A 12,137-nucleotide genomic window follows, 5' to 3' on the forward strand; every position below is an offset into this window, starting at 1 on the left:
ACAAAATGGCGGACGCAGTGGACAAAAAAACGTTCACCTGAATGTTTTTTGTGTCGACGGTCTGCCAAAACACGACAGATCCATTGCACGACAGATGCGAGGATCCGTGCGGTAGGATACCTTCCTCCCGTCATTGTGTTCCTGGAGCCCCTGGAGAGCGGTCGCATCAGCTGATGCTGCCATTCTCCACGGGAGATCGTCGTGGGACACTCGTGGATTTCTGCGGACAGGGAGTTTATTGGTTGTTTGTTATTTTAATCTTTTTTACAGGTAACACTGGCTTTGGGGATCAAAATGACAAGTAATGGTGAGTATGTACTCTATGTTATATGTACTGTACTGTATGTCTGTATGTATGCATTGTATGTATGAATGTAATGTATGTAGTATGCATGTTTTTTAATGTGTCAATCACTGTCACAGGCATCATCCGATGGGACTTGCAATCCCACCAGACGAAGCCTGAACAGACCCCCGGCAGCCCGCACAGAGCCCCAGCAAGCCCGCACAGAGCTCCAGCAAGCCCGGACAGAGCCCCGGCAAGCCCGCACAGAACCCCAGCAAGCCCGCACAGAGCCCAGGCAAGCCTGCAGAGAGCCCCGGCAAGCCTGCACAGAGCCCCGGCAGCCTGCACAGAGCCCCGGCAAGCCCGCACAGAGCCCTGGAAGCCCACAGAGAGCCCGGGCAAGCCCGCACAGAGCCCTGGCAGCCCGCACAGAGCCCCAGCAGCCCGCACAGAGCCCCGGCAAGCCCGCACAGAGCCCCGGCAGGCCGCACAGAGCCCCGGCAGGCACGCACAGAGCCCCGGCCGGCCGCACAGAGCCCCGGCAGGCACGGAGAGGGCCCTGGCAGGCACGCACACAGCCCCGGCAGGCCGCACAGAGCACCGGCAGGCACACACAGAGCCCCGGCAGGCAGGCACAGAGCCCCGGCAGGCACACACAGAGCCCCGGCAGGCCGCACAGAGCCCCGGCAGTCCCGCACAGGCCCCCGAGATGCCCATACAGATCCCCGGCAGGCCTGCACAGACCCCGCCCGCACACACAGACACGCACAGTGTCCGCCCACGCACCGCCCACACTCTTCCCCCCTCCAGAACAGGATGTAGAAGGACAGAAAGGGCTTATTTACATTCCGATATTTGTGTCACATTAACTTGCATTGGTATCGGGTATTGGTATCGGCGATATGCGATATTTTTTGGATATCGGCCGATCCAGTCCGGTACCAATACTTCTTGATATCGGAAGGTATCACTCAACATTAATCGCGACGGATGGGCACACGTCACATCTGTCGTGCAACGGATCCGTCGTGTTTTGGCGGATGCGACGTACAAAAAAAGTTCAATGTAACTTTTTTTGTGCAACGTGTCAGCCATTTCCGACTGCGCATGTGCGGCCAGAACTCCGCTCCCTCCGCCCCACTCATCACAATGGGCAGCAGATGCGTTGTAAAACTGCATCCGCTGCCCACGTTGTGCTAAATTTAGCACAACGTCCGTCGGTACGTTGGGCCGACGGTTTGCGACGGCCCCGTACCAACGGAAGTGTGCAGGTAGCCTAAGGGAAAAAACAGGATCCTGCAGAAAAATTTGCAGGATCCTGTTTTTTCAAAACTCAACGGATTTCGACGAGAGGAAAAAGATGGAAGTGTGAAAGAGGCCTTAATGAATGATGGAAAATTTTAAATAGTAAAACAACAATGGCAGAACTGATTTTTTTTAATTCTTTCCCATTAACAGTTAATAAAAGTTAGTTATTAAGTTATATTTACCACAAAATGGTGGCACTGACAAATACAACTCATACTGCAAAAGTCAAGCGCTCATACAACTACATCTATGAAACAATGAAAAATAGCTCATGGAATACAATGATAAAAAAGTTAGAAAATAAAGTCTCATCCTAAAAGCTCAAAATAGGTCAGTTGTAAAGGATATAATGCTTTTTTGTGGGTTTTAACTCAGGTACATGAATCTGTTAATATTATACTGATAAATTCCAATACAAACCAATAAGGTAAAAATATCTTATATTCACACAGGGACATTATCAAAGATACCGAAACAACATACTTCTAGATCTTTAAAGGGCCACTGTCACCCCCTCCAGACGTTATAAACTAAAAGAGCCACCTTGTGCAGCAGTAATGCTGCATTCTAACAAGGTGGCTCTTTTAGTTTTTGGTTCAGTTATTGCCAAAATAAAGCGTTTTATAATTTCGCCAAAATACCTTTCTTTAGATAGGGAGGCAGGTCTTAACCCGCTTGCTGGAAACACCACACTGCCATGACTCAAATCTTCTGGGACGCCAGGCGCCGCCACCTCCGCGCTGTTTTCCCATGAAATCTGGCGCCTGCGCTGTTTAGTACTGGCCGCACAGGCGCAGTCTGCAAGACTGCATGTGACGTCAGACGGCTAGAGCTTACTGCGCCTGCACCAGCCAGTACTAAACAGCCCAGGCGCTGGATTTCATGGGAAAATAGCGCGGAGGGGGTGGCGCCCAGCGCCCCAGAAGATTTGAGTGACGGCAGAGTGGCGGTTCAAGCAGGGGGGTGAGGACCTGCCTCCCTGGATAAAGAAAGGTATTTTGGTGAAGTTCTAAAACGCTTTATTTTGGCAATAACCGCACCAAAAACTAAAAGAGTCACCTTGTTAGAATGCAGCATTACTGCTGCACAAGGTGGCTCTTTTAGTTTATAACGGCTGGAGGGGGTGACAGTGTCCCTTTAATCAAGTACTACTGGTCTAATCTATCAAATGTGGCTTATTGTAAGCTTAGAATGATCCCGTGCACTCGTCATGAACAATGACAAATGACACAATACTAACATATTGTCAATGTCCACTAGGTGGCAGTGCATTGTAATAAATTCACATATTATAATAATACTATGCATGCTCATAAAAGAAGAAAACACACTTTCCATGAGAAGCATTGGAATAATCTAATCGTCTTGTGACTGGAATGCTTATAGGACTTGATTGGTAAAGGGTTGTTTGCAAGATTATGCCCTTGGTGACCTAAACCTTAAGATTCCGGGAGTAGTGACATTTATTATCTACTAGATATGGTCCTGATGCTATTGCATTGGGAGTGCGGTGAAATTAACATCTGTGTATGCTTAGTGGTGCTGTCAGGAGCAGCCAGTAGTAGAGAGTACTTGTGTGTCTCAGATAGTAGACACAATTGTTATACAGCATGGGACTGTGGCGAATTTGCTGCTGGCTGAGGTAATAAAAATAACGTATATATTGGCATGGTACTGGCTTTCTTTCTGCCGTAATGATGATGAGGCCAAATATTTTTAGTTATTTTTTTGTTCATTCCAGTTAAAATGGTAAATCCAGAAGCAGTGCCTCAGTAGTATGAACTATGTACATACCAGTAGTAGACAGTATTTTTGTGTCTCAGAAAGTAGACAAAATTAATACACAGTATGGGACTGTGGAGAAGTTTGTGCTGCGTGAGGTAATCAAAAATCGTAAGTAAGCATGTGCGGGTACACCGTGCAGTTATGGCTGTTACTGATAACAGCGGTGACGTATATCTGTCACTTGTGCAGGCGCAGTTCGTGGCTGTAAGGCTACTTTCACACTGGCGTTTTTTTTAATACGTCGTAATACGTCGTGTAGGGGAAAAAACGCATCCTGCAAAGTTGTTTGCAGGATGCATTTTTGCCCCATAGAGTTACATTACCGACGCATTGCGACGTATTGACACACGTCGCAACCGTCTTGCGACGGTTGCGCCGTGTTGTGGTGGACCGTTAAATGTAACGTTTTTTTGCAGCCGACGGACCGCTTTTTCCGACTGCGCATGCGCGGCCGGAACTCCGCCCCCACCTACCCGCACCTCACAATGGGGCAGCAGATGCGCCAGAGAAATGCATCCGCTGCACCCGTTGTGCGGCACAACAAACGCTAGCGTCGGAATCTCAGCCCGACGCAATGCGACGGGCCGAATCCGACGCTAGTGTGAAAGTAGCCTAAGGCTGTTACTGCGGCTGCACAAGGAAAACATAGACGTCACCGCTATTCTCCATGCAGGCGCAGTAACGGCTGCGTCGTTACCGCGCATGCATGGGTGAGCGCGCAGTTCTGGCTGTTACTGCACATGCGCAGGAATAGCGGTGACCTAAACCCCATTGATAATCTATGGGGTATTGTGAAGAGGAAGATGAGAGACACCAGACCCCACAATGCAGACAAGCTGAAGGCTGCTATCAAAGCAACCTGGGCTTCCATAACACCTCAGAAGTGTCACAGTCTGATCGCCTCCATGCCACACCACATTGATGCAGTAATGACATCATTGAGGTTATCTCCGGTCACTGAGGCTGCGTTCCCAGCCAGGCTGAATTGCCGTGACCTTGTTGAGATCCCCGCTACTACCATGAGAAGAACTCACATGATAGCGTGATAAACACCCAGTGTTCAGGCAGCCGAACCCGGACAGTAACATGGACATCCTGATGAAGTCCGTGTTTGGTGTTCGGTGTCCGTGCCCGAACAATAGGTGTGTATATATATATATATATATATATATATATATATATATATATATATATATATATACTAGATGGCAGCCCGATTCTAAAGAATCGGGAGTCTAGAATCCATATATACTTTATTTATTCAAATGTAAGAATAATACAATTAATAAATAATAGTAAGAAAGAACAAAAAATGGCTGCACTCACCAGCTCTTGACAATTCTTGTTATTTAAGGTACAGTTACACAGGATCCATGAACATGCTTATGAGGGGAGGGATGAAAGACATCAGACGACAACCTTGCGTGTTTGAATGCAGATATTAATAAATAGGCAGTTTATATTGCAGAGAGATTGCTGGGCAATAATGGACAATGTCCTTATGTGGCAAATAATAGAGCAATATACCCAATGTGGCAAAGAAGAGGTTAATAAACGGCAGTCTCTCAGTATAACAGTCAGTGAATAATAGGCAGTATATGGAGAAAACACCAAACAAAAGTTCAAAATTGGTGTGAAAATGTCACTGAACCACTTCACAACTAAATATATATCGTTTTGGTAAATGGTATTATCATTTTTTTGACGAAATTCGGCAGGAGCTTGAAGAGCAACGTCACTGGGCCCGCCTCCACGCAGTAGAAACTTGCTGTGAGGTAAAAATTCAAAAATCACACCAAAATGGTGGGCGGAGTGTGTCATAGTACGGCACGTTTCTGATTGGTCGCTCGCAGCAGGCGGCAACCAATCAGACACTGGACACTGTTGACGTCACTTATCTCCGGACATTAGCTCCGGACATTAGCTCCGGACATTATCTCCGCACATTAGCTCCGGACATTAGCTCCGGACATTATCTCCGCACATTAGCTCCGGACATTAGCTCCGGACATTAGCTCCGGACAAAGCCACGGAAGTTGGCACAAATTGCAGGAAGTAGTATTCTAGGCAATTATATATTATATATATATATATATATATATATATATATATACAGTATATACACATGTGGGTACATCACACAGCCAACATCCATAAGAAAAAACTGGTACACTTTCTCTGTATTCTGTGGCTTCATGTATCATGACTTAACAAAGAACATCTGGTTGTCAGAAGATCTTAAAGGTAGGTTAATAAAACCATACTAACTGATGAGCAACAATTTATGACAAATTACACTGTGTCATTATTTATCTAAAAAAAACCTATGTCAAACAGTATTGTATAAGATACATGTACTGTATATACATGAAAACGTCTTAACAAAACCTCCATTTTTTAGGGCATATTTTACATGTTGTATTCAACATCTAGGGTGCTAGTAATGTTGACAACCACTATAATTACGGCAAATCAGTTAATTTAATAGTACTAAGTTTATCCTACTTGGCATTCCAGAATCACTTTTCCAAATAAACTCCAAATATGATGAAAAATAAATAACTAAACCTAAATAGTGTGTGACTTAACTGGGCTAGGAAATACGGAGCCACTGAAATCAGATATTAATTGAACCTAATGTGCAGTTTGACATTTCCCTCATTTTTTTAAAGACGCACATTGCCACATTTGTTTCAACACCATGTCATGGATAGACACCAGCATCAAAACACTGAATTGGATTATGTTCCATTTATACATGAGATGATGCATGTGAGATTAGCTATTACAACAGAAATGAGTAATGTAAAAGTTGAGCCTAATACAACGTGACTGTTGGGTATGTGTAATGCAATCATTTTCTCCCTGAGCTATTACTGTGTACAACAGCTGTCTCTCTACATGCGTGTTGGTGCCATTAGCACCTACAGTAGGTTGTTATGGCAAAACATGCAAAATTGTACTTTAAATGGCAACATACGTAAAAGTGATATCTGTTGAGTACATTTATAAATGACAATTATAAGCTGCGAGTCTATACATCTGTGAGTCATACTGTGGATGCCAATTTGTATAAATCGATGTCCATGATTTAATTTTCAAAATGCACAAGTATAGTTCACAAATATTTATAGATATTATCTCATAAATGGCTTCTTAGTAGAGGTGAGCGAACCCGAACTGCAAAGTTCACAGTTTGCACTAGAAACCTAGTGTCTGTTACCAAACCCTGGACGCTGTATACCGGAAGTCTGGTTTACTGTTCAGGGTCAGATTCCTAATAAAGCTTGTTCAAAGGCTACAGCGCTGCCAATCAACAAGCTTTTAGGCTGTGAGCACTTTCGGAGCCATCACAGCCATGCCAAATATTGGCATGGCTGAGATTTGCTGGCGCACCACGTGACCCAGCATGTATAAATGCCAGGTCATGGGTGCCACCGCCATTCTGCTCTGATTAGTGTAAGGACTGAACACAGCTAGACTGAGGGACAGTATTAGACTTTGCATGCATGCACTCTGCAAAAAAGCCTCTATCTGCGTACTCTGCACATGTCTCAGTGTTAGTAATGTGCCAAAAAGCCTCTGTGTGCGTACTCTGCGTACTCTGCACCCATATTTGTGGGAGTACTTTGCCAGAAAGCCTCTGTGTGTACTCTGCACCCATGTCTGTGGGAGTACTGTGCCAAAAAGCCTCTGTGTGAACTCTGCACCAATGTCTGTGGGAGTACTGTGCCAAAAAGCCTCTGTGTGTACTCTGCACCCATGTCTGTGGGAGTACTGTGCCAAAAAGCCTCTGTATGAACTCTGCACCAATGTCTGTGGGAGTACTGTGCCAAAAAGCCTCTGTGTGTACTCTGCACCCATGTCTGTGGGAGTACTGTGCCAAGAAGCCTTTGTGTACTCTGCACAAGTGTCTGTGGGAGTACTGTGCCTTTAAACCTCTGTGTGAACTCTGCCCCCGTATCTGTGAGAGTACTGTAACAAAAAGCTCTGTGCATTCTGTTCCTGTGTCTTTACAAGCAGGGTGCCTAAAAAATAATAAAACTCTGCCGCTGGGTCTGTACGAGTAGTGGGCTAAAAAAATAATTATACTCTGAGATGTGGTAGTGTGCCAAAAAATAATTATAATTTATAGAGCAATGGCGCGCAGACTGAAAAAAAGGACCAGGTGCAGGCTGAACTTGGAATAAATCCAATTAAGTCATAGATTCGAGAAAAACAGCCACACTCAAAATTTTGGTTTTTAAATGCATATCATAGGCAGACGTTAATTGAAGACACCAAAGTGGAAAATAAGCGTTTCAAGGTAACGTTTCAACCCCGTGATGGGTCTTTTTCAAACCTCGCTTAATGAGGAATGGTAAAGAAAAGAAAAAAACCACAGCACGGAATTATCATAAGTGGACTCCTAAGGAGAGCTATGAACTTAGGAGACAAGAATCCGGAAAGGCACAGGAAGGGGGTATGGTCCCTATTGAAACTGCAGGTCCAGTGTGCCAGGGTCCCTGTGGTGGCTGATTTTGTTATTAATAAAACCAGAGAGCTTCTTCTACTTTGTGCATATAACATTAAGCCTTGTGTTTCCCTTAGGAGTACATGCTGTACCTACAGCGTCTGGAACAGAGGTCGGAGGAGCAGTTTTATGAGCATTGGTGGAATCCGCACTGCCAGCCTCACTGCAATCGCAACATCGTAAACCCTGCTTAATATCTACCGTGCGCCTACACATGAAGGTATGAATCCTCTCTTGTGGTGATGCATTAGATGCATCAAGCTCCATGTCTGGTCTTTTTCATTTGTTTACAATAGACTGTGTAAGAACTGCACTGCTTATTAGGATACATTCCCATGCATTCACCCATAGGGGATTTTCTCAGGATATTTTTTGCAGCAACGCATATTGCGTGGCCAAAGATGCCTATGGTCGCTGTTACATCGCAGTGTAATGCAGGTGAATGGGGTTTTGCGGGAAAAGATGGGATCTGAAAGCCACTTTCATACAAATTTTTTACGGGAAAGACGACAAATTCCCAATTAAAAAAAAAAATTTCAAATTTTCATAACCTTCCTTGCTGTGACACAGTCAGAAACAATGATACAGTGCAGAAATAGTACATTTAGGGGAACACCTCCCTTTTTTCATTCAAAAGGATGTGTATGTGTGTAGCTGCCCATTTTTCCTTTTTTGTAGACAAATAAATTGACAACCATGCTGCTCCTATGTTACTAGTTAATAGGAGGAAGACACAAAAGAGCACAAAAATACTCTGTTGTAAAAAATCACAGTAATAAGCAAGTGCTAGTCAAAAAATGGAAAAAACAGGGTATTTAGTTGATATGTTTTTTTGCAAAAAAATGTATACTAAGCTGCTCCACCAATCGTCAAGGTATACCCATATAGAGCAGTCCTATCTAATGTATACAATCCCTATCTGATGTATTTAAAACCTGATCATCTGTATAGTACCTGTACAAGTAGGATTCAGAGAGGGAATTTTCATGTGGACATGCTGGATGGAACAGCTTTGATGCAAATGACCCATAAGGAGTGGTGGACTCCCTAGTCTTGTAGAAACAAGAGAACAATTACAGAACCAGAAACACATGGGCTACTTGCACAATGGACAAGTCTGTAGGAACCTGTTCACACACCACCAAGAAACATGAAGACACAAAAGAGCACAGTGAGGTAAAAAATACTCTGTTCTAAAAAAATCACAATAATAAGCAAGTGTATTTTTGACCTCACTGTGCTCTTTTGTGTCTTCAAGTTTCTTGGTGGTGTGTGAACAGGTTCCTACAGACTTGTTCATTGTGCAAGTAGCCCATGTGTTTCTAGTTAACAGGAGGAAATTGACACTGCCAGCTCTTAGTGAATAGTATCAGACTGTGCAGCAATGCACCCAATGGACAAGACCATTGGTAAAACCCAGTTCTCAATTTATTTGGGTATTTCCACGATAAATAACAAAAGATTGGCATCATGCAGAATTCTAAGAAAATATGTTAAAGAATTGTTATTTTATTGAATACAAATGTTTATGAAATTGATAGGAGAGTCATGTCAGAAGAGCCAACGGGTCCTTTTTAAAGGGCAGCACGGTGGCGCAGTGGTCAGCACTGCAGCCCTGCAGAGCTGGGGTCCTGGGTTCTAACACCACCAAGGACGACATCTGCAAAGAGTTTGTATGTTCTCCCCATTTTTGCCTGGGTTTCCTCCCACATTCCGAAGACACTGATAGGTAATTTAGATTGTGAGCCCCATCGAGGACATTGATGATAATGTCTGCAAAATGTAAAGTGCTTCGGAATATATTAGCGCTATATAAAAATAAAGATTATTATTATAAAGGGAATGTGTCAGTAGAGTCAAAGCTCATAAGCCGTCTATATGAACATGTTGGTCATAGGAAGCTGAATAATATTATACCTTGATATTTATGATCCAAAGTCTTATTCCCAAGAAGTCAACATTTTTTTTAATGTTTAGATTTTTGGGCCAGACACAGATCTCCCCGAGAATCCGCCTCCAGTGCTTATTTGAAATGAAAGGGGAAATTACCAGTGTGAGAGACATGTAGATCAGGAGAGCAGCGGACTCAGTCGTTACATGTCACACGCTGGTAACATCTCCTTACATTTAAAATTAGCTCGGGAGTCAAGCATTCTCAGGGAGATCTATGTTTGGCCCATAGATCTTAACAGCGCATTTACTTATAACAGAAAATGTGGATTTTTCTGAAATAAAACATTGGAACACAGATATGAAGGTATAATTTATCTAAACTTCCTATGCTCATATAGTTGTCATGGTGCATCGTGCTCATCAGAATGACCGATTTATTTTTTGGGGGGAATATAAGAAACTAGTAAAGTAAAACGTTGACCTGTGAACATCTCTTTTACCAAGGATACTTTGCAGCAGTTCATGCTTGCTTTTTCTTACATGGTCCAGCATTGTAAGGCTTTGTTTTAGCACCAGCTGCCCCAGTTGGTGCCATGTAAAAAGGTTATCACTTGTCACATTTTGTCCTTAGCCCATACATCAAATGTGAAGCATCTCACATACCATGATTCTTTTCAGGTTTTTCTCCAGGCTTTTTTCCTGTATATACCTGAGCGTTTAGAGGATATGAACTGCTGCTGTCGCAAAGTGTCCATATCTTGATGCCGTACTTTGCTGGCTTACATACCACAAGTATGGACACTCATGACTTTTACGGGGTAAAATCAGCGTTGTGGAATAAAATAGCACTATATGAATAAACAACAACAATAATACACTAATAATAATAATAATAAAATCGTGCAAGCACTAACCAGTTTAGCAACATTAAGAGCTTACATACTACAGCGAAACAGACCTGTACAGACCTGTACTCAAAGCCCATCCATCTGCAGTAACTTGCAAATCAAGCCCACAGACCTGCAGGAACTGGAGAAATCGATAAAGAATTGTAGATGCAATGAATAATCCACAATACTATAAATTGTTTTTGTGAATGAAACTATGGTGGGAGATCTGTATAAAACATCATATTGGCCTTAAAGGGAACCTGTCACCTGAATTTGGCGGGACCGGTTTTGGGTCATATGGGCGGATATTGCAGCCAGCGGGTAAGGAAAGGGTGAATCAAACACCCAAAAACTCCGCCCATATGACCCAAAACCAGTCCCACCAAATTCAGGTGACAGGTTCCCTTTAACAGTACACATGTAACAATCATTATTTCATGCAATAACAACACCTATCCCTAAGCAAACTCACCTAACCACAATTTGCAGATCCTCATAATAAATAATCTGCATCTTTTTTTTTAGGGTCAAATAGACCCGAACATTACAGCAGAATTAAAGATCATAAACTACTCCATGTAACAAATATTCTATTCCAAAAGAACTGTATAAGTGAACTGAATCATTTATAACCTGAATAAATATTTTGTCTATTTTTCTTACAGATCTGAACCCGATAAGAGGAAATTGCTTAAAAATGCATGCAAGAAGAATTTATGTAATGATAACTCCCAAATATTCACATAGGCATATGATCCTGGTACCTGGACTGCACCAGAAATGTTGATATATACATGATATAATATAATTGGAGCATCCCATCAACTTCCATTGTCCCAAAAGAATATTGTTGTGTATTTACAGGCCAATATCATGAAGAGGGTGAAAACGTTTGCTTTAGAGGAACATATATAGTTTCAAATGTATATTTTATGCTAATGTTATATACAAATGATAAAAAGCATTAAACATTGTATTCCATTGTATATATGCATGTATAAAGTATAACCATATAATCTCTTAAAGTGTCTACTATAATAAAATTATTGTAAGCGCAAACCCCAAGCGAGATGTTGATTGTGAGACAACCCCTTCAAGGTGATTTTCTAGTATTCCTTACCCCATAGGAACGTGAAAATCTTGAGGTAATTAAAAGAGAAAATACAATTAGCGCCTTCTAGTGGAAGCTGTGGGCAGACAAACTTATCATTTAGGTGGTTCGTTGTGTGATGTGACCCGTATAAGAATCATATATAAGATTAAATCTAGATTAAGTTAGATAATAAATTATCTTTTGTGCCCTTGACCATCACCATTAACCTATTTACAAGCTTATAACCATATAGAATAATCAAGTGTATAATTATATTATTTTGTAATATTAAAGGGGTTATCCAGTACTTAGATAACAAAGCCCTATGCAGGATGGCCAACTTGACTTTTTTATTATTTTCTGGACAGC

General features: G+C 42.5%; 1 protein-coding gene across 1 annotated transcript in view; it reads left to right on the plus strand.

Moving 5' to 3' along the window:
• Positions 1-11,723, plus strand: part of C2H17orf67 (chromosome 2 C17orf67 homolog) — a 76,970-nt gene extending 65,247 nt beyond the window's left edge. Inside the window, exons 3-4 of the mRNA XM_069755756.1 lie at positions 7,970-8,112; positions 11,341-11,723. Coding sequence (XP_069611857.1) covers positions 7,970-8,086 — 117 coding nt within the window. The 3' untranslated portion in view covers positions 8,087-8,112; positions 11,341-11,723. The remainder of the gene's footprint in view (positions 1-7,969; positions 8,113-11,340) is intronic.
• The last annotated feature ends 414 nt before the right edge of the window (positions 11,724-12,137 follow it).

The sequence above is a fragment of the Ranitomeya imitator genome, chromosome 2 (genome assembly GCF_032444005.1).
Source record: "Ranitomeya imitator isolate aRanImi1 chromosome 2, aRanImi1.pri, whole genome shotgun sequence".
NCBI lineage: Eukaryota > Metazoa > Chordata > Amphibia > Anura > Dendrobatidae > Ranitomeya > Ranitomeya imitator.